We start from the raw sequence: 22,291 nt of genomic DNA on the forward strand, positions 1-22,291 counted from the left end.
TCTCAAAAAAGCTGTTTCACTCCTCCAATGCTGCAGCTGCTGCAGTAGCGACTGCTGTCCGAGCCAGAAGCTGACAACCTGAGTGTCCTTGTGCGATTAGCCAGATCGATGAGCCTGAGCAGAGAGGAGAAAAGAGGGAGAGGAGGAGTGGGTAAAGGGAGGAAGTTTTGAAGGAAGGAGGGGGGAGCAGCCCCTCCCATAATTAGGTTAGGGTGCCGCACCAAAGGTCTGTGTTTACAGGACAGACGAGAGTTAGTCCCTCACTTCACTGTGGACTGCTCTGGGCGTGGATGAAACAGTAGCGGCAACGAAGCGAAGCAATATTTTTGCTCCAGCACCTCTCATTCACTCACCCCCTCTACTCTTCCTCGGGGTCTCTCCCTCCTCTCGGTCTTTCTCTTCCTCTAGTTGTTTTTGCGACTCATCCCTGCCTTCGCTGCTGCTATACTACTGGCTTAAGAGGACACACACACGTACGCTCATCCAGGCTGCTAGGGAAGAGGCCTGAGCTTCCCAGCAGCCCCCCTCTCCTCCTCCCCGGGCTGGTCCAAGGACATCTTCATCACCACAACCCCAACTACGACTGCAACTACAACTACCAACCAGGACTCCCCTGCCTGCCATCATGTGTGACTGCTTCCACCTGGCCTTCCCCAACTGGCATGCCTCTCAAGGCACGGGTTGGCATATCTTTCTATTCCCCCTATAATATGTCTGTTTTTGGCTCCTCATTTTCTATATTCAGTCTGTGTCTGTTCTCTTAGCTGTCTCCTTCTGTTTGGGTTGCTTTCTCTCTCTGTTTTCCCCTCCTCTCACACATGCCTCTGTTTCTGTTGTTTTGCTCCGAACAATTCACTGATTCAGCACCAGGGTTCAGTGGTGCGGTGTGAGAGATTTTGTGTGTATGTGCGAGGGAGGGTTAGAAAGCCAGACAGAGAGGGCGAGAGAGAGAGGATGGTGCTGATGCTGGGATCTCTTACTGACCTGCTGGCTGCAGTGCGTGCTGCTGGGTGTGTCTGCAGTGAGAAGGGGAGGGTTTGGAGATGTCATCCTCCCCAGGCTGCTCTGCGCTTGTTTGTTTTTATCTTGCCAATGTCTGAAACAGGTGGATGAAGGATGAGACTAAAGGCGTACCGGCGAACTTCTTGGCAAGATTAAACAATATCGTCAAAGTAATTGTAAAAATTTAGAAAATATAGCAAACTAAAATGTAGATGAAATCCTAAAAATGTGGCTGAAAAACTGCACTGGTGATAAATTGGATGAATAGTAGGCCTACAAACGGTCCCACAGTTTGTGTGACTATCAGTAACACTACTAAGCTTGCCATAATAATGTAATTGCCTACAGAAATAGGAAAAGTTATGTAAATCAACAACTTTAAACATTAACAGATGAATATCATAATATACAATACACATTACGTCATGTTGCAGCGTGTCATAGCTTGCATATTCTACATATATTCATGACGCAGCAAATTATTTTATTACATTCTGTTTTTACAGGAATCAGATGGAATTAAATAGCCCTACAATAATACAGTTTTCATACATCTTTCTTAAATGTACAGTATATGTATGTAGAGTGAAATCCAGAGTACAGATTCATATAAATTGTACGTAAGATACAAGATTTACATTTTGGCATACAAATTAATTATACATTCTCATCTCTTGTCCATGTCACCTATTACATGTCCAAATATAAATTAAGCTTTCATCTCACATTTCCTGCTGTGGGTTGTGGATACTGTATGCACTGATTAGTCTGGATAGTATGTTTTGTTTAGATTTCCTCAGTTTCATTACATGCAGATTTGAAGTGTTTAGTCAATGGTCTAATCCAGATTAATTTACACTATAAGCACCACCGCGTTTACTCTCCCATTGCCAAAATAACATGAAGAAAGTGGCAGAAATGCTTACATGACAAAAATAAAAATAAATAAAAAAGCATTTAAGAATATTACCGTATGTTAAGTGGTGCTTAGGGAAGGTTTCAACTGGAGAATTGTCACTATAGCTTTACCTATCTGTCTGAAGCGCTCAATAAAGATGAGCATAATCTGCCTGAAGATGCAGAGATGTTAATGGTGCTCAAGTAGTTATAGGCAAGCAGCTCATTGTCAGAAAGACAACGTTTTTCTGGTGCTAGAATGACGTCAAGGTGGGGCAGGAAGCAGAGGGGAGGTGAGAGAGAGAGAAACACAAACAGAGAGAGGTACTTATTGGCAGAAACTGAGATTTATGCCAAGCTGAACAGTTCTCAGAAGTGGAACCTGTTCATGGGGATATTTAAAATATCCCCATGAACGAGTTCCACTGCTGAGAACATTAGCAAATGTTTGTATTTGATTAATTCTCCTTTTAAATCAATATTATTAGACATACAGGTGGTGCAGGCCGGGGCAAAGTTCCTGCCCACCACCATTCGATTCCTCTGCGGTGCCTCCTGGTTCGCACTGGGCACTCTAACAAACCGGTGTTGGGTGTTGTTCTTTATCACTGCACTACCAACCCCTAATAGGGTGGTTGGGACACCTGTTCAGCACGGAGTGGAACTGGAACTGGGATGTATAGCGCAAAACCCCTCACTGTCGGGTGAAAAGAAGTGGCCAATAGTGCAGAATGTTGGATTCTTATAAGCACGGCACATTTAGCCATTTAGAGTTGTATGTTTTTGCTTTTGTTGTTGTTCTGCAGGAAGTACCACGTACATGGAATAGAGCAATGGTTCTCAAAGTAGTGTTTGCAGACCCCCAGGGGTCCTTGAGGGGATTCCAGAAGGTCCGTAGCAAAGTGAAGAACAGTTTAACGTCACTAATATTTAATTGGCTAGAAGTGAGCCCAATGCGAGAGAATAATCATACGTTTCACTCTTTCACTTTTATGCCCCCACCTACAGAGAGTTCTAGAATTCTGTTCTAAATCTAATCTCACCAAGGTGGTGCGGTCTTATAATAATTTAAATGGCATTAGCTTCCCTGTGAATCTCTCACATCTTGTTGATGCGGTGTCACATTCACTCAGTAACATCATATTGTCATATTTTTAAATATGGAGTGACTCTCCAATGACTTGAATAAAATAGAAAGTTGTAAAAGACACACTTTCAATTTGCAATGAAAATCTGTCAGCATGATCGCTAGATAGTTTTGTAGGATTGAAGCTTTATAATACGTTATAGATACATAGCAGGATATGTAGCATATAGGTCTATAGCAGAATATATAGTATTAGTTAGTAAATAGATTAAAGGGGTGTCGCCCTAATTACCTCTTATTCAGGCATTGAAACAAGCTTTGCTCCCAGAGGTCAACTATATTTTCCTAATACATCAATTTGGGGGTCGCTGACATGAAAAATGTTTTTGAATGAAAACTGAAAACTGAAATGCAGTTTTTGATTAAAGGCATAGTATATGTAACTTTGCTGCATGTTGACAAAACAAAACAATAAATAATTGTTTTACCAATAATTTCCTTCTGCAGAAACGCACTGTATTTTGGTATTTTCACAGTTTTTTGGTTTTTGAGCTACCAAAACAAAAAACACCACCACACTACTATACTCCAGTGGCGGATGGCATAGATGGTATAGAGGGAAATAATGGGTAAAGAAATGTATATATTGTTTTGTCATGTAAACACTGGGCAAAGTTACATATTTGTGATTGAAAAATAAATTCACGTGTGATTTACTTGACACCCTATATGACTCATCCTTATGTTGTAAATCCCACTCGTCTGGTAACTCCTATCATCACACAGTATTATGTTGTATATATTGTCGCTGTCGAAAAGAAAAGATGTATCTCCATATTTCATCTATTTATGTTTTTATTAATTCCCTATTTTATACTTTGCCGTACAAGAGTGGTAGTAGCAAAAAATAGCAGATCTACAAGCTCACAACATCTCGCGATGCAACATTCCTAAAATAGTCATTTGGTATTATAAATATTCAGCCAATGAAAGGTATTAACAAGAGCTTGTGACTAAATAATAACCAGTGGTGGAAAGTAACTAAGTACATTTTCTTAAGTACTTACTACTTAAGTAGCCTACACTTTTGAGGTATAATTTACTTTAGTATTTCCAGTTTACTTTAACTTTTCGTACTTTAAGTGCATTTGAATGGAAATAATTTTGTACTTTTTCTCAAGTACATTTTTAATTTTGACTTGTAACGGAGTAGTTCTACATTGCAGTATATAGATACTTTTACTTAAGTAAAACATTTGAGTACTTTTTCCACCACTGATAATAACTTAATTGGATCAATTGGAACACAGCTTCCTTTTTCAATTTCCTGAAAAGTAACACGTACAGTACAAGCTTTTCACCCAAATATTTTGTTGGTATGTACTATGGAAGCATGTCATGGGAATAGGGGCAGATTAAAATCTGTAATTCCAAAGAAATGATGAAACTCCTTGCACATTAGTTCCAGATTACTAGATTGAAAGCATGCGCCATGGCAGTCCCATGTTCACATAATCTGTGCAGAAAATCTAATTCAGTTTTTTCCCTTTTTTTCTTTTTGCCCATGGCTCAAATTGTATTAAAATTGGGATACAAACAGACTGCCTCCAGTGAAAGGAGCTTGTGTCTGTAATGCGGGAAAAAATGGTCAGAATCCAAATCCTGGTTCCCTGTAAGCGGAGGACAAGTAATCAACTGTATTATATTAATTAAGCTAACAGACAAGCTTAAGGGAGCCTCCCTCGTACTGGGCAAATAGAACTACATACAGTACACACTGTAACAGCAAGCATGTTGGAGCTGGTTATGTCAGAACTGGCAGAAGGTTGGTTACAAATGTGTGTTACCAGATAAAGTAGATAAATATTTGCAGGAAATCTTCAAACTAATGGATATGAATCATTAGAATTATGGTCCCACAATATAAATCAATACTAACATAGTTTCATCCTAGTATATGAGAGCTTTAAAGTCATTAAGGATTCAGATATTTCAATGTCTCTGTCTTGTCACTTTACTTGTGTAAAATAACTGTCCCAAACTCAGCAGCTACAAACAATAGAATACAGACCGGATTCATCACCACATTAGTACAGGAGGCATGCTTGGATATGCCACACCCAAATACACTGCTGCAGTTGCACACAAATGAATCATACAGGATTAGCATTGTAAAAGCTTCGGGATCCACCCACCACCCTGCTTAAAGCTCTCATAGAAAAGATCAGTGAAGGCCCTGTACTTATTATCCACTTAAGACAGGTTCAAAAATTATACTCTTTGTTGAAATGTATTTGTACAATTAAATTGTAGAAATTATAATTTCTTGTTAATCAGATTTATGAAATAGAATGAACTGGTCCAAGACAAATTTCCCTACTGAAACCAATAACTAAAACATTAGGACAAAGGATGACTGTATAATTATGTATTACATACAGTACATCTAATCCTTCACCATCTAGTCCATACAATGACTAACAATGTTTAAAATTAGTCAATTGTTTGTTGGGATTTCATTTTGACCATTTTGGTCAAGCGTGAGAGTCCTTATCAACTCTGCAGCACCCATATGACAAATATTTGGTAAAGGAGTTGTGCTTTGCCACTCTTTAGGGAAGTTATTGGACTAGCAAGCAAACTGACTGGTATGCAAGACATTATCAGGCCATGTCACATCACACCACATAGAGTACACTTTACATTGGTGAAACTGTCTGCACTCTGCACAGTCCTGTTTATATTATCCAGTGCACTCTATACTGTATGTAGTGAATACAATATGCAGAAAGGTGTGCGGTATACATGTGCAATTTTTAATGCTGAAAGTGTCTCTGTTCTAATGCCACTAAGACCAAAATACCCAAACATTTTGTATACTGATCATGTATTCTGACTCCAACAATCTGTGATTTCACCTCTTCAGACATTATACAGCAAGGTTCACTGTCTGGCACTGCTATAATGCAGTGCAATGCCAAACAGAACAGAAGTTCAGAATGGCTTTCACGTTTGTCACGATACATGTTCAAACAAGGTAGCAAGGTAACAGAAAGTAGTATTAACTGGACTACATACTAAAGTAGGACCATGTTGTGTCCCGCCTTGTTTTTCCATCAGAGGCAGACCATTGTCTGTAGAAATCACATTAGCCACTTGGCAGTGCACTCAAGCCTGTTGACTAGAGGTAGGATTAAGTGCTACTAAGATTTAGCCATTTTACCAAGGACAGAAAGTGCGTGCAGGTGAGTTGACAGTTGTCTGTGCTAAAACTATTGAATGATCTCTAAAACTATATTACTTATTATTATATTATAATGATTTATTAAAAAACTTTTGATTTAAAAAGAAAGTGTAGGTAGATAGTAGAGAGAAAGGAGACACAGGGCAGTGAGTGGAAGGAGGACAAGCAACACAGCAGGTCTCCAGACATAATCGAACCAGGGATTATTTTCATTTTGTTAATAGGCTATCCGCTCACCTACCGGTTCCCTCTTAATTTTAAACCGTGTAGTTGAGTTTATTTTTGGACACTGGGATAACATGGTGATGATTTCCACAATACTTGACTCCTTCGTGTAGGTGGCTTAGATATTTCAGTTTTGATTATCGGTGTCTAGACGTGGTGTGTCAGAGAGGAATAATGAGTGTTCAGTGTGAAAACTCCTCACAGTTCTGTAAAGGTAAGGCATTACCTAGTAATACCTAATTGCAATTTTAACCATGTCAACTGGATGTGTTTCACTTACAGTTTGTGTTCAGGGGCATTTGTCGCTGTCAGCGGTGAGAAAGCAGTAGTAGGGATTTGAGAATGTTGTGACCTGTAGGCAGCAAATTTGTTTTGCCACTGATTTGGTAAAGGAACATCTGTATTCACGTTTGCACAAAATCATTTGCCAGTTGTGATGCAATGCATATTTATAAAACTGTACATGCTATATTTAAGTGGGATTACTGTATGCGGCAGCCATACATAGCCTATAGTAGCTATTACATTGGCTGGTCGGATTCATTTGGAAAAATACATTCCCTCTCCATAGACCTCAAGGCTGCTCAGTAGCTGTAAGTCAAATCTCAGGATCAATAGAGGGGATCACTTAACAGTCCGCTGCGGAAACAGTGTTCCCTCTGGGAATTCTTGCCAGGAAGAACTCAGAATAGTCTCATCTTCAGCTACAATGTCTCAGACGAGCATCAAAACAACTTTAGCAGATTTGTAGCTTACTTTGCAGAGAATATTTGGATAGAAACAAAATAACTATTATTATATTATTGGATTATTTCCCAATTCACGTGCTTTGGACTGCATGCGCATTTTCTGTCTCATTCTTGCATGAATCAAGAAAATGACTCAAACTCAAACACATCATAGTCTAAGATGTTTTAGTGGAATCTTATTTCTTTACCTGCACTATATTGTGTAGGATTGTGTAAAAAAGGCAATTTGACAATTATTTATCAGCTGCTATCAAGAGAGTATTCTTATATCATCATCATTATTTGTTATTTTAACTAATCATTAAGCCCTATATTATACTTTTGCTATTCAAAAATAGCCGATCTACAAGCTCATAATGTGTTGCGTTGCATTGTGAGTTTGTGGATCTACAATTTATTGTTGGGACATCAGGTTGAAAGTGGTTAAATGGAATTTGTCCATAGCTCATCTAGCCTAGAGCTATACAATAAAGTAATGCAATAAGCCTGTAGGCCTACAATAAACTAAACTAAATTAATCAATGCAACACCGGGTGACATATTGGGTATATTATTATTAGGTTTTCTCTACAAAGTAGGAAAACATGAACAAGTTCAACTTCAGCACTATACTTGCTCATGCAAGGAATAGCGAAAATAGCCCATCTCGTGCCATGAAGTTGTGAGCATGTAGATCTGCTTTGAAGTTTGGGGAACATTAGGGACAACAAATTACCCAAGTTAGGGATGCCACATTGAAAGTTGTTAATACTATAATTCCCTCTCTCGCTGCCTGTACATGTTACAGGCTATGTTACTTCTAAGATAATCTTATCACACAGATGAAAGACACAAAAACGTAACTTTTTTCCTCTGTGTGTATTTGTGAACAGGAGCCGGTCGGAGGCTGGGAGGGCCAGAGAATGGTGCAGAGGATGATTCGGTAAGTCATCCATACTTTTGCACACAAACTCCCTGGATGCCAAGGATGAACCTCTGCCCCAAATTTTCCAGAACGGCCTGTTATAGCGCCACCAGGAGGCCGACTTTTGTAAACAACATTTTGACATTTTGAACAAAAAGCCTCAAATCATGCAATTTACTTGAAATCTTTCACAGACTTTCCTACTAGGCTGAGAAATATATCCCACCCTTTTCACATTGTTCTGTTATAGCGCCACCAACAGATGGAATTTTGCAAAACACATCTTTGGAACAAAATCATCCAATTGCCATCAAAGGCATAAGAAGAAATGGCACCTTTTTCAGATTGGCCAATTGCGCCACCAGGAGGCCACAACCTGATCTGCCCTGGTGGAGACCTGTGCCCTCACTTTATCTAGTCAAGTTTTGCTTTTGTTTAGATTAGGATGTGCCGGTATTGAACAGACTTTCCATAACGATAATAATTACATAAAATAAATCTGTATCTTGTTGGGAATCTTCATTGGATGCACAGTGTATGAAGTGCAAGGCATCCTTTTTAACTTACAAATTGTTTTGTACGCACCCAAAATATTTGTCAAATTTATTAGGTTTTGTTATTTTTTCTGTTGTAGCCTATTGTTTATCGGAATCATTGCGTCTGTAATGAGCCAGTTTAACAATAATGCATTATTATCTGATCTAATATTAACAATTCTTAACTAAAAGGAGGGTGTACTGTTATTGATGTGCAACGTTCCACGGAATAAAAGGGGATATCTAAAACAATCCAAATGTCAATGACTCCCTTCAAAGAAAACATGAAAATAACAACTGACGATGTGAGAGTGGAATTGTTCACTGACCATTGATCTACACTCCAGATTTGTGACGAGCCGTCTCACGTAGAGGGAGAGAGACCACGTCCTCAAGGATCGTCTCCCGTTGAAGAGTACCCTGAAAAATACGCAGACAGTGAGGTACGGAGCACCACTTTTTTAAGAAATATCTTTTTAAAGATATTTTTGGGGCTTTTTGCCTTTATTGATAGATTAACAGTTTGACAGGAAAGGGGGTTAGAGATGAGGGTCGGGACTCGAACCCGCAACATGCTGTCAGGCCGGATTACCAGCCTATAGGTGCCTGGACCGCTCGGCCGACGGAGTGTGGTGATTGAGCAAGGCACATACTTTATTTATGGTAGCTGGTTAATGGTAGAAATTTGTAACCGTCTCATGTGCAAGTGCAACTATAATGCGTAATTGTGTGTCCTGTTGTTTTAATTCAAGGATGTGTTCTCAGTTGTTTAGTCATCTTTCTTTTTTAAATCAGGCTTAAAGGACCACTTCACCAATTTACCAACTTTTCAACATCTTCAAATTGGCCCTGACAAATACAAATTTTTGTATAGAAAGGCACTGGAGCAGACTCGGACAGTCAAAAACCTTTATTTAGCGCCGGACCAGCCTAAAATAGGCTTGAGGCGTGGTGGAAGAGTGCTGTGGGGCAGTTCAGAAACCTGCCTACCAGTGACATCATCGGTAGGCAGGTTTGGTCATTTCAAACAAAATTTCACATTTCTTATTTGATTTTTATTTTTTTATTTTTTTAATAATGTAATAATGTTTCTGTTATAGCATACATGCTACCTTTCCAGGAATAGAAAGTCTGCAGATTCTACTAGCTTGGATTCCCCATCGATTGTAAACTGTAAACAGGTGCTCGTTAGCGAGGGTTCGATAATGGAAAAACAGAAGGAGAACCAAAGCACTCTGTTGCAGTCAATTATGAACTATAATGGAGATACGTTGAAAATGATTAAAGTGATCCTTTAAGCCTCTCTTAATAAAGTGTATATTTTTCACTCAACTCATATGGTCAGGTATTTAAATGTTGTTTATTGTATTTATTTTAGGGCGACGCAGAGCATGAGTCGCCTCACAAAAGAGGTAGTGGAAAGAAAAGCAAAAAGGCTGGACTTGGGTCTCTGTTTGACAAGCGCTCCACTCCAAAGATGAGTAAACTGAAGGTCAGATATACCTTAATAATGTTTTTCTCTGAAGACATATCTATGCCCGCACACACACTTGCAAAATTGCAAGCTCACAGCGCCTTGCGTTGTGATTAGCTATTTTCACAACGTTTGCCTCTTTCTTATATGGCCAATGTTTAATAAATTTTGATAGTATAGTTTGTTGATTACTTTTGATGCAATATGGTATTTTGTCTGTTGTTTATGTGTCACTGGGGACCCCCAAAAATAATGTGGAGACCCCCTTGCAGGTCCCAACCCACAGGTTGAGAATCACCGCCTTAACTTACTGTCATTCGTTTGCAGGAGGTTCACAGCCCTGAGTCGGGGGCGATATTGAATATAGCAGAAGATGGATGTGCGGACGGTCTTGTTGTTGGTGGAGGGGGAAAGGATGGGATCTTCATTAAACAAGTGGTGCCTGAGTCACCTGCCGCAAAGAACCTGAGTGTGAAAGAAGGTAAGCATAAGTAAAGCATGACCATACTTTGTCTGCAATACAGCTTTTATTTTATTTTTATTTAGGCCTATAATTGTTTTACCACTTACTGTATACACTACCTATACTTTGTTGACCAGAGTCCCCATGGGGTCTATAGGGACCCTCCTTTTTTCTACAAAAAAATCTGATCTACAAACTCACTACATGTTGCGATGTGTTGTGAGCTTGTTGATCTGCTGTTCTTGTAGAATGCTCACCCCAGAATAGGGACAGTAGGGTTCATGTGGTTAATTTTTGCGCTTTATATTCTGCACAGGCTCATTACCAAACATTGTCCTACTGGTTTGTGTACTTTATTAGTGCTTAGTATTAGGTTACAAATATATGCAACCATGATAGGACAAGTCTGCCAAGCGAAAACCATAACTGCAGTGTCAAGCGGCGATAATGAGAGCCGATTGACACAGGGCAGCACTCTATAGAAACTTTGTCTATAGAAACGATATGGCAATGATTTCAGCAAAAGCTAATTAGCCTATCTCAAAATGTTTAGAGAGAAATATTAAAATATTCTAAGCACATAAACAGCAACAAGGTGTGTAATAGAACTAGGCCTATAGTTTCTTTACAGTGTACAATTTACATTGTATGTTGAACATGGTTGAGTATGCTTCTGTGTAATTTAACTTTTAAGCAAACATACACACAGGACTAAACTCTGGACTAAATTCAACCAAACAGCAAACAAGAATAACTATAGGCTAACTGGTTAAGACATATTTTGCTGATGGCTTATTCATGAGTTTCAAATGTAGTACTACACCTGCCATGTTGGGAACCAAGGTGTTTCAATTTGTCATAGAACTAATGTTCTACGCCAATCAGATACATTGAAACACCTGTGTTGGTCCCCAACATTTCACAGCTAATTCTTATTTCATTATGGAAATTAAATCAACTGCATGGGAGCTTTGTAGGGTATATGGCTTTGAATTATGTTCCTCTTGTTTACACAGGTGATCAGATTCTGAGTGCCACTGTGTATTTTGACAACGTGACATATGAGGATGCCCTCCAGATTTTGGAACACGCCCAGGCTTACAAAGTGAAGCTCTGTCTGAAACGGCAGCCGGAATTGTCTGAGAGCGAACCAGTCATCCAACCTGATGTCATCAATGTAACTATACCTATGTTCCATCCTCTGACTCTGTGTGATAAGTAGCCTTTCATGGGGATACAAATTTACTTTTAAGTTTTTCGTTGTTTAACAGGAAGAAGAAGGTTCTCCAGTAATGAGGAGGCAAGGGAAGACAAAAAGACAGAGCAGTGCTAGGATCTCATGGCCAAAGTTTTCCTCATTTGGCAAAGGGCAGAAGAAGCATTTTACGAGGTCTCACAGTTCCTCTGAGGCAGATGAGCAGAGAAAGCTTGAGCTGAGCCCCACTACAAGTGACACAGAGTCACCAATCAAAACTCAGGAGGCTCTCAAGGGCAAGAAGAAGCACAAGGTAAAGCTTTCATGTTTGAAAAAGAGGGGCAGTGTCAGCACACCTCCAGACCAGGATCAAGGAGTATCAGACATACATTCACCTGAGCACCCTGCAAGCACCTTAGTAGACACAACTCATAAAGCTGAAAATCTGGATATTATAGAAACCTGTGACATGAAGGATCAAAAGTTGACTGGACCTGAAACACAGCAACACAAAGTGGAACTCATCAGTTTGGACAGCACTTTGAATACAACCGATCTAACTGTGGCTCTGGCAGACCAAAAACGTTCCCCTACTAAGGGATCTCCTGATGGGACAAAATCAAAGAAGAAAGAGCGGTCCGATTTAAAAGTAAAAATTATGGGGAAAGATAAATCTCATAAACAAGAGCAACAAGTAAAATCCTCACCAAAAAGGCTAAAGACATTGGGGGCAAGTATGGAAAGAACAACCGAAAACAAAGCTAGTGTTGACAGTTCAGCAGTGCCTTCAGCTAACACTGGGCCATCTGATATGGAAATAAGTATGCCTAAAGTGGACCTTTCTCTTGACATGTCTGATTTGGGGCTTCTAAAGAAATCTCCAAAGAGTGTCAAAGAAATGAAAGACACAAAGACATTCCAACTGCCTAATGTAGGGCTCTCTGACATTGCTACTGAAGACATCATTAAGAAAATGGATGTGAATGTTAAGGATTGTGTTACAAAGGAAAGCATAGGAGCGATGGAGGATCCCTATGCAAAACTTTCAAAAACACAGCTTCCCAAACGAGAGGATATTGAGATACCAGGTATGGAAGATGCATCAACAAAGAAGACAAAGTCCAGAGGGTTTAAGGAACCTAACCTCATATATACCGGACAAGTTGAAGAATTTCAAGCGGAAACTGTCCAAATGGCAATTGATGTGGACAGTGTCAGAGAGGCAGTTTCAAAATTGCCTGGATTTAAGCTGCCTAAAGTTGACACCTCTGGAATGCTTATTCCTGAAGAAATTACAATGATAGACGCCAATGCACAAAGAATAACAATGAAAACCCCAGCAGGAACACCAACTAAAGTCATAGATGCCAAAACAAAGCAGGATGCCCATTTTACATCTGACATGAAAGTATCTTCAGACATTTTAAGCTTTATGACAGTTAAACTGCCAAAGAGCAGACATGAAGATTTTACTTCTCAGGAAGCCATTATTGAGACCAAAGTGGGAAAAAAGGAAGCTGAAGCCAAACAGATACAGGTACAGGTACAACAAACGGAGAAAATAATGGAAACTGGGGGATTTCAATCTATTGCAGAGCATGACCAAGCCGTGACAGATAATCTGGTTGTAATCAGTCCTGATGGAACAGACAAAAAATCCAAGAAGGCAAAGTTAACCATGCCCAGCTTTGGAATCTCAAAACCAGATATAAGATTCCCTGATATTGGGATAGACTTACCTAAACGAAAAGTGCCTGATATAGATAAAGACATCAACATCCTTGGTGCTGACGTGACATTTCCTACACACATCATCAAAGCTGACATTACAGCACCCTGTGTTGATACTGAAGGACCATGTGTAGATGTGAAAAGTGCAAAAGCAGAAGGTGGGGGGAAAGGAACCAAATTTAAAATGCCAAATCTTGGCATCTCAATGCCCAAAGTCAAAGGACCTGAAATTGATCTAAGCTTCTCAAAGAAAGATTTAGAATACACCTTACCAGAAGCCAAATCAGAAATCAAACTGCCTGAGGCTGATGTTAAGGCTTCAGTTTCCATTTCAGTGCCAGAGGCTCCTGGACTAGACGTTGATGCCAAGTTAAAAAAGACAAAGTTTTCAATGCCCAGATTTTCATTTGCAAAACCAAGCATTAAATCCCCTGAAGCTGATGTCAATCTTCCAGAGGCAGATGTGTCTCTTCCAGAGCGGAAAGTGGAGATGAAATCACCTGAAATGGAAATCAAATCACCAGAAACTGAAGTTCAAGTGAAGAATGTTGAAGGCTCACCAGCTAAATTCAAAATGCCAACCTTCAAACTACCCAAATTTGGAGCATCTGCTTCAAATGTAACTGTAGAAGTACCCGAAATGGAAAAAATTATCAAAATTGATGGAGCTGATGTGAAATTTCCTACCGGGGAAGCTGAAATTTCAGCACCCAGCATCGACTCTGAAAGTCCATCTATACATGTGAAAACCACTGACATTGAATTTGAAGGAAAAGGGAGCAAGTTTAAAATGCCAAGTGTTGGCGTCTCCATGCCGAAAGTAAAAGGACCCGCTATTGACCTCACTTTATCAAATAAAGATGTTGATGTCACGCTAGCAGAATTTAAACATCCAGAACTTGAGGTCAAAGAACCTTTGGCTAAAGTAGATGCCAAAGCTCCAGAAGTTGCACTTCATGTAAAAGACTTTGAAGGTTCACCCTCAAAATTTAAAATGCCAACCTTCAAAATGCCTAAATTTGGAGTTGGTCATCCAAATGTCACTGTAGATGCACCTGCTATGGAAAAGGTCATACAAATTGACGGAGCTGATTTGAAAATTCCTGAAGTGGAAGCTGAAGTTGCCACCTCAGCACCTTGCATTGATACTGGAGGTCAATATGGAGATGCAAAAATTACAGGCACTGAATTTGAAGGAAAGGGAGGCAAGTTTAAAATGCCAAGTGTGGGCATCTCAATGCCAAAAGTAAAAGGACCTGAAATTGATTTAAACTTGTCAAAGAAAGACATAGATGTCAATATTCCAAAGGCAGACGTTTCTCTACCAGAGGGAAAGGTGGAGGTCAAAGAACCCGGTGTGGATATTAAAGCACCAGAAACTGAATTGGATATGGAGGGTCAAGGAAGCAAGTTCAAAATGCCCAAATTTGGTATCTCATTACCAAAAATTAAAGGCCCTGAAATTGATTTCAGCTTTTCAAAGAAAGATGTTGATGTCACAATACCAGAAGCTACAACTGAAGTTAAGCCACCAGATGTTGAAATCAAAGGCCCTTCTGCTAAAGTAGAAATTGAAGCTCCTGAGATCGATGTTCAAGTAAATAATGTTGAAGGCTCACCATCAAAATTCAAAATGCCAACATTCAAACTACCAAAGTTTGGAGCAAATGTTACTGTAGAGGTGCCTGAAGTAGAGAAAGAAATCAACATTGAAGGAACTCAACTGAATAGTCCTGATGTGGGAGCAGCAGTTGATATCACGTTACCAGAACTTAAAGCTGAGGCAAAACTCCCTGATGTTGAAGTCAAAGAACCTTCAGCTAGCATTTCCACAAAAGAATCTGCTGCAGAATTTGATGCCAAGTTGAAAAGGCCACGGTTCTCATTACCAAAATTTTCCTTTTCAAAGCAAAGTGTTCCAGTCCCTGAAGTTGACATCAATGTCCCAGATGCAGATGTTACACTACCAGAAACCAAAGCAGAAATCAAACATCCTGATGTTGATGTCAACATTGAATTCCCTCAAGTTGATGTCACAATACCAGAGGTCAAAACAGAAGTCCATCTTCCAGAGGTTGCATTGAAAGAACCTGACATTTCCATAGAGGACTCACCTGCTGCAGAACTTGATGCCAAGTTCAAAAAGCCAAGGTTCTCATTGCCCAGGTTTTCTTTTTCAAAGCAAAGCGTTCAAGCAGCTGAAATTGATGTAAATGTTCCAACGGCAGAGATTCTTCTTCCAGAGGGAAATGTAGAGATGAAGGAACCTGGAATGGAAATTAAAGCACCAGAAAGTGAATTACAAATTGAGGGACAAGGAAGCAAATTCAAAATGCCAAGTTTTGGCATATCCATGCCAAAAATGAAAGCACCTGAAATTGATTCAAGCTTACAAAAGAAAGAGTTTGGGGTCACATTACCAGAAGTTAAAGCAGAAGTTAAACTCCCTGATATTGAAGTCAAAGATGCCTCTGCAACAATAATTCTGCCAGATGCACCTACATTAGAGGATGATGATAAGGGGAGAAAGACCAGCTGGTCAATGCCACGATTTTCATTTTCTAAACCAAATATTAAAGGTCCAGAAGTTGATATCAACTTTGAAGCACCTCAAATTGATGTCACAATACCAGAGGCCAAAGCAGAAATCGATATTCCAGAGGTTGAAGTGAAAGAACCTACAGCTGACATTTCTATAGAGGACTTGCCTGTTGCAGATCTTGATGCCAAGTTCAAAAAGCCACGGTTTTCATTACCAAGATTTTCATTTTCAAAGCAAAGTGTTCAAGCACCTGAAGATGATGTAGATATTCCAAAGGTAGATATTCACCTTCCAGAAGGAAAGGTAGAGATGAAGGAGCCTGACATAGAAATAAAAGGACCAGAGAGTGAATTAGCAATTGAAGTTCAAGGAAGCAAGTTCAAAATGCCAAGTCTTGGCATCTCAATGTCAAAAGTAAAAGGACCTGAAATTGATTCAAGCTTACAAAAGAAAGATGTTAATGTCACATTACCAGGCATAAAAGCAGAAGTCAAACTCCTTGATATTGAAGCAAAAGAACCCTCAGCAACAATTGCTGTACCAGATGTACCTACATTAGAAGATGATGGCAAGGGGAGAAAGACCAGCTGGTTTTCATTTTCAAAGCCAAATATTAAAAGTCCAGAAGTTGATGACAAATTTGAAGCCCCTCAGGTTGACCTCACAATACCAGAGGCCAAAATGGAAGTCGATATTCCAGAGGTTGAAGTGAAAGAACCTTCAGCTGGCATTTTTATAGAGGACTCACCTGTTGCAGAACTTGATGCCAAGTTCAAAAAGCCAAGATTTTCATTACCCAGATTTTCATTTTCAAAACAAAGTGTTCAAGCCCCTGAAGTTGATGTTGATCTTTCAGGGGTAGATGTTTCTCTTCCAGTAGAAAGGGTGGAGGTTAAAGATCCTGGGGTGGAAGTTAAAGCACCGGAAGCTGAAATAGATATTGCTGGACAAAGTAGCAAGTTCAAAATGCCAAGTCTGGGCATCTCAATGCCAAAAGTAAAAGGACCTAATGTTGATTTAAGCTTGTCAAAGAAAGATATGAATGTCTTATTACCAGAGGCTAATGCTGAGGTAAAACTCTCTGGTGTTGAAGTCAAAGAGCCCACTGCAACAATTTCAGTACCAGACACCTCAACATTACAGATAGATGCCAAACTGAAAAAGACAAGTTTCACACTACCCAGATTTTCATTTTCAAAGCAAAATGTTCAAGCCCCTGATGTCGATGTAAACATTCCAACGGTAGATGCTTCTCTTCCAGAGCGAAAGGTGGAGGTGGAGAAACCTGAGGTGGATATTAAAGCACCAGTAACTGACTTAGAAATTGATGGGCAAGGAAGCAAGTTCAAAATGCCCAAATTTGGCATCTCGTTGCCAAAGATTAAAGGCCCTGAAATTGATTTCAGTTTATCAAAGAAAGATGTTGATGTCACAATACCAGAAGTTAAAACAGAAGTCAAACCACCAGATGTTGTACTGAAAGGCCCCTCTGCCAAAGTAGAAGTTGAAGCTCCTGCAATTGATGTTCAAGTAAAAAATGTTGAAGACTCACCTTCAAAATTCAAAATGCCAACATTCAAACTACCTAAATTTGGAACAACCCTTCCCAATGTTGCTGTAGAGGTACCCGAAGTGGAGAAAGAAATCAACATTGAAGGAGCTCAGCTTAATATTCCTAATGTGGGAGCAGCAGTTGATGTTACCTTACCGGAAGTTAAAGCTGATGTCAAACTCCCTGATGTTGAAGCCAAAGGACCTTCAGCTAGCATTTCCATAGAGGAGCTACCTTCTGCAGAACTTGATGCCAAGTTGAAAAAGCCACGGTTTTCATTACCAAAATTCTCATTTTCAAAGCAAACTGTTCCAGTCCCTGAAGTTGATGTCAGTGGTCCAGATGCTGATGTTACACTGCCAGAAGCCAAAGCAGAACTTCCTGATGTTGATGTCAAACTTGACGCCCCTAAAGTTGATGTCACATTACCAGAGGTACCAGAAGTTAATCTTCCAGGGGTTACAGGTGACATTTCCATAGAGGATTCACCTGTTGCAGAACTTGATGCCAAATTCAAAAAGCCAAGGTTTTCATTACCAAAATTCTCATTTTCAAAGCAAAGTGTTCAAACACCTGAAGTTGATGTCAATGTTCCAAAGGTAGATATTCATCTTTCAGAGGGAAAAGTAGAGGTGATGAAAACTGAAATGGAAATTACAGCACCAGAAAGTGAATTAGAAATTGAGGGACAAGGACGCAAATTCAAAATGCCAAGTCTGGGCATCTCAATGCCAAAAGTAAAAGGACCTGAAATTGATTTAAGTTTACAAAAGAAAGAGGTCGGAGTCACATTACCGGAAGTTAAAGCAGAAGTCAAATTCACTGATATTGAAGGCAAAGATGCCTCAATTTCTCTACCAGATGCCCCTACATTAGAAGATGATAACAAGGGGAGAAAGACCTGGTCAATGCCACGATTTTCATTCTCAAAGTCAAATATTAAAAGTCCAGATGTTGATGTGAACTTTGAAGCACCTCAAATTGATGTCACAATACCAGAGGCCGAAGCAGAAGTCCATATTCCAGAGGTTGAAGTGAAAGAACCTTCAGCTGGCATTTCCATAGAGGACTCACCTGTTGCAGAACTTGATGCCAAATTCAAAAAGCCAATGTTTTCATTACCAAGATTTTCATTTTCAAAACAAAGTGTTCAAACCCCTGAAGTTGATGTAAATCTTCCAACGGTAGATGTTTCTCTTCCAGAGGGGAAAGTAGAAATGAAGGAACCCAAAATGGAAATTAAAGCTCCAGAAACTGAAGTGGAAGTAGATAGGCAAGGAAGTACATTTAAAATGCCAAAGTTTGGCATCTCATTGCCTAAAGTAAAAGCCCCTGAAATAGATGTCGGTTCATCCAAGGTGGAAGTAGATGTTATATTACCAGAAGCTAAATCAGACGTCATACTCCCAAATTTTGAAACCAAGGTAGAAGTTAAAACTCCAGAAATTGAAGTTCAGGCAAAGCATGCTGAAGGATCCCCATCAAAATTCAAAATGCCAACATTCAAACTACCTAGATTTGGAGCTGCTATTCCAGATATAACTGCTGAGGTACCCGAAGTGGATAAAGACAATAATATTGATGGTGCAGAAGGGAAAATTCACGCTGTTAATATAAAATTACCCGAAGCTAAAGCACTTGAAGTCTCAGAGGTTGAAATAAAAACACCTCCTGCTGACATTTCGGTACCTAAGGCACCTGTTGTAGAGCTTGATGCTAAAATGAAAAAGCCAACATTTTCATTAACTAGATTTTCATTTTCTAAGTCAAGCATTCCATCCCCTGAAGTTGTTGTTAACCCTCTAGAGCTTAACATTTCTCTTCCAGAGGCAGAAGTGGTTGTGAAACAACCTGAAATGGAAATTAAACCACCAGAAACTGATGTTCAAGTGAAGAATGATGTAGTATCACCATCAAAATTCAAAATGCCAACACTGCACCTACCTAAATTTGGAGTAACTTCTTCAAATGTCACTGATGGGGCCGAGTTCAACGTACCTCAACAGGGAGGTATAGTTGATGTTGCATCACCAGAAATAAAAGCAGACGTCTCACTTCCAGAAGCTGAAATGAAAGCACCTTCTGCTGCTATCTCTGTACCAGAGGCACCTGTTGTAGAGATTGATACTAAAATGAAAAAGCCACGGTTTTCATTAGCCAGATTTTCATTTTCTAAGTCAAGCATTCAACCCCCTGAAGATGATATAATCTCTCCAGAGCTTAACATTTCTATTCCAGAGGGAGAAGTGGTTGTGAAACAACCTGAAATGGAAATCAAATCACCAGAGATTGATGTTCAAATAAAGAATGTTTTAGGATCACCATCAAAATTCAAAATGCCAACACTACACCTGCCTAAATTTGGGGTAGCTTCTTCAAATGACACTGTAGAAGTACCCGGGGTGGACAAAGAAATAAACATTGATGGGGCTACAGTCTCTAAAGCAGAAGTCTCACTGCCAGAGGTTCACATGACGGAACCTTCTGCTGCCATGTCTTTACAAGACGCCCCTGTAATAGATGTTGATGCAAAGTTGAAAAAGCCAAGGTTTTCATTACCAAAAATGTCATTTTCAAAGCAAAGTTCCAAAGAATCTGAAGTTGATGTCAAACTTCCAAAAGTAGATGTTTCTCCTCCAGAAGTTAAAGAATCTGAGTTGAAAATTAAAACACCTGAGGCAGAAATTGAACAGAAAAATGTTGAAGGATCACCATCAAGATTTAAAATGCCAACATTGAAGCTATCTAAATTTGGAGCAGCGTTTCCGAAGCTGGAACTTAAAGGCACACCTGAGGGTGATTCTAATGTTGATGCTGAATGTGAAGACGGTCATTTGGAAGTTGAAGTTGAGCCACAAGGACCAGGGAAATCACCCAAATTAACTTTAACATCATTTGGAGAGATCCTCAAGTCCATTGATGTTGAATTTGATGTTGCAAAAGAGCAAGTGGATGAAAAATCTGATGAAACACCAGAAAAAGGCAAAAACATATTTAAATTTCCTAAGCTTACTTTTAGTCAATCGCCAGAGGAACATGGGAGAACTGAAGGCAGGAAGCAGTCAATGACAAAGGAAAATGAATCAAATATTGAGCAAGAACCAGGAAAAAGTCCTGTGAAGGGTGGCTGGTTGCGGTTCTTGTCGTCCCCATCAGAACACGAGAAGATGATTGCAGAAAAGGGTGAACTGGAGAGAGAACAGAGCCCTACAGGTGACACAGGTGATGAAGATATGAGTACAACCTACTCACTCCAGTCATCTGATGCCTTTGCTGACATCAGCTCCACAGTGATGAGTGAACATGTTGGTCTGTCTTTATCGTCACCCACCAAGGTTACAGTCAGATTGTCTGACCCAAATGCCATGATGGGGCTCGGGGAGATGCTCAGTAACATCATCACTTCAACCACGACTGAGCTGGCCTCAGTGGAACCTAATTTACCTGAGAAAGTCACCATTCTGTCCTCTGAAGCATCCTCTTCATCACTGGATACTCTCAAGCTGGAATCTGGGAAAATACACGTCGTAACTTCAAATATACAAGCAACACCGGAAGCACAGCGCACTATGCCGCTAACACATTTCCATGCCCAATCAACTGGCGGGTTCTCCTTTCAACAAGAAAACAAGGAAATGGGTGGCAAGACAACGGTTGTTGAAAGGCACGTAATGAGGCAATCATCAAGTGAAAGTAGAGAAACAGTTGTTGTAACTAAACAAGTTACAAGTGTGTTTGGAGTAGACTCTAGTGGGCCCATCTCAGGCCAAACAGCATCCTCTATCCCACGACTGAGACTGAGAGACACAGTGCATTCAGAGAAAGTGCATTCAGAGAAAATGAAGTTTTTTGATGGAAGTAAGAAGTAAGGTTCATCATGTAATCAGCTTTTCGATGGCAAATAAATTACTCATCAACCAGCCTTATTGGTGGCTAGTGCATTCTGCACTTTTCGAGACATTGACATGATGAATTGAAATGTGTTTTTAGGGTGTTAGAGAGTGATAAACACAAGTTGGCAACCTGACAGCCAAGTATAACTGAAAGTCTTTCCAGCCACAGGCAAACATTTACAAGTGTTTTGGATGTAGGTTTAGTGTCAGTTAGTGTTTATGTCAAGCTTTGGTTGTATGCTGTAGACCTGTAAAGAGAATAAAAAGTAATATAAATCACATTACAAATGTAATCAAGTTGTAAATATAATATGTCGCTGAGTGTCCATGCACATAACATTCATGAAGGCCTCCTGATAGCCTTGCTTATAATACAGTGCTGAAGTAGGGTGTGAACCGTGTGACTGTGGATGATAACCAATTATGTCTGTAATTTTAGGGTGTTTATTGTTGGACACTGATCATTTAATAAACTGTATTCTTAACTCATGAGATCGTGCAAATTGGCAAAAAAAATAATTGTGAAGAATCATTAATTGTGAAGATTGATTTCATATCTTCAATCACTGCAGAGGAATCAGACATTCCGGAAAATATGTTTACAATGTCTTTGTGAAAATTAGTATAGAGCACGCCTATATTGTGCACTATATCACCATAAAATGCATATGTGTATGAATTACCCAATATATATAATTAAAAGCTAATGTGGAAAAATAATGTAAATGCAACGCTCATATAGCTTGTGATGAAACAGAGGAAGTATATTGATGCAACTATATTTTGATTAAAACTTT

The 22,291-nt window shown here is 39.6% G+C and overlaps 1 protein-coding gene across 1 annotated transcript; it reads left to right on the forward strand.

Annotated features, from left to right (window-relative positions):
- Positions 1 to 625: 625 nt before the first annotated feature.
- LOC310877734 (uncharacterized protein) lies at positions 626 to 21,635 on the forward strand (the record flags this gene model as incomplete). Its single annotated transcript, XM_083791683.1, has 9 exons — positions 626 to 680; positions 8,077 to 8,126; positions 8,992 to 9,087; positions 10,023 to 10,136; positions 10,446 to 10,599; positions 11,598 to 11,758; positions 11,853 to 18,882; positions 19,840 to 20,114; positions 20,343 to 21,635. 9 exons carry the CDS (start codon positions 626 to 628, stop codon positions 21,468 to 21,470), a joined length of 9,063 nt encoding a protein of 3,020 aa, XP_083647809.1. The 3' UTR covers positions 21,471 to 21,635.
- Positions 21,636 to 22,291: the final 656 nt, after the last annotated feature.

Source organism: Protomyctophum parallelum, assembly GCF_964188405.1.
Source record: "Protomyctophum parallelum genome assembly, chromosome: 20".
NCBI lineage: Eukaryota > Metazoa > Chordata > Actinopteri > Myctophiformes > Myctophidae > Protomyctophum > Protomyctophum parallelum.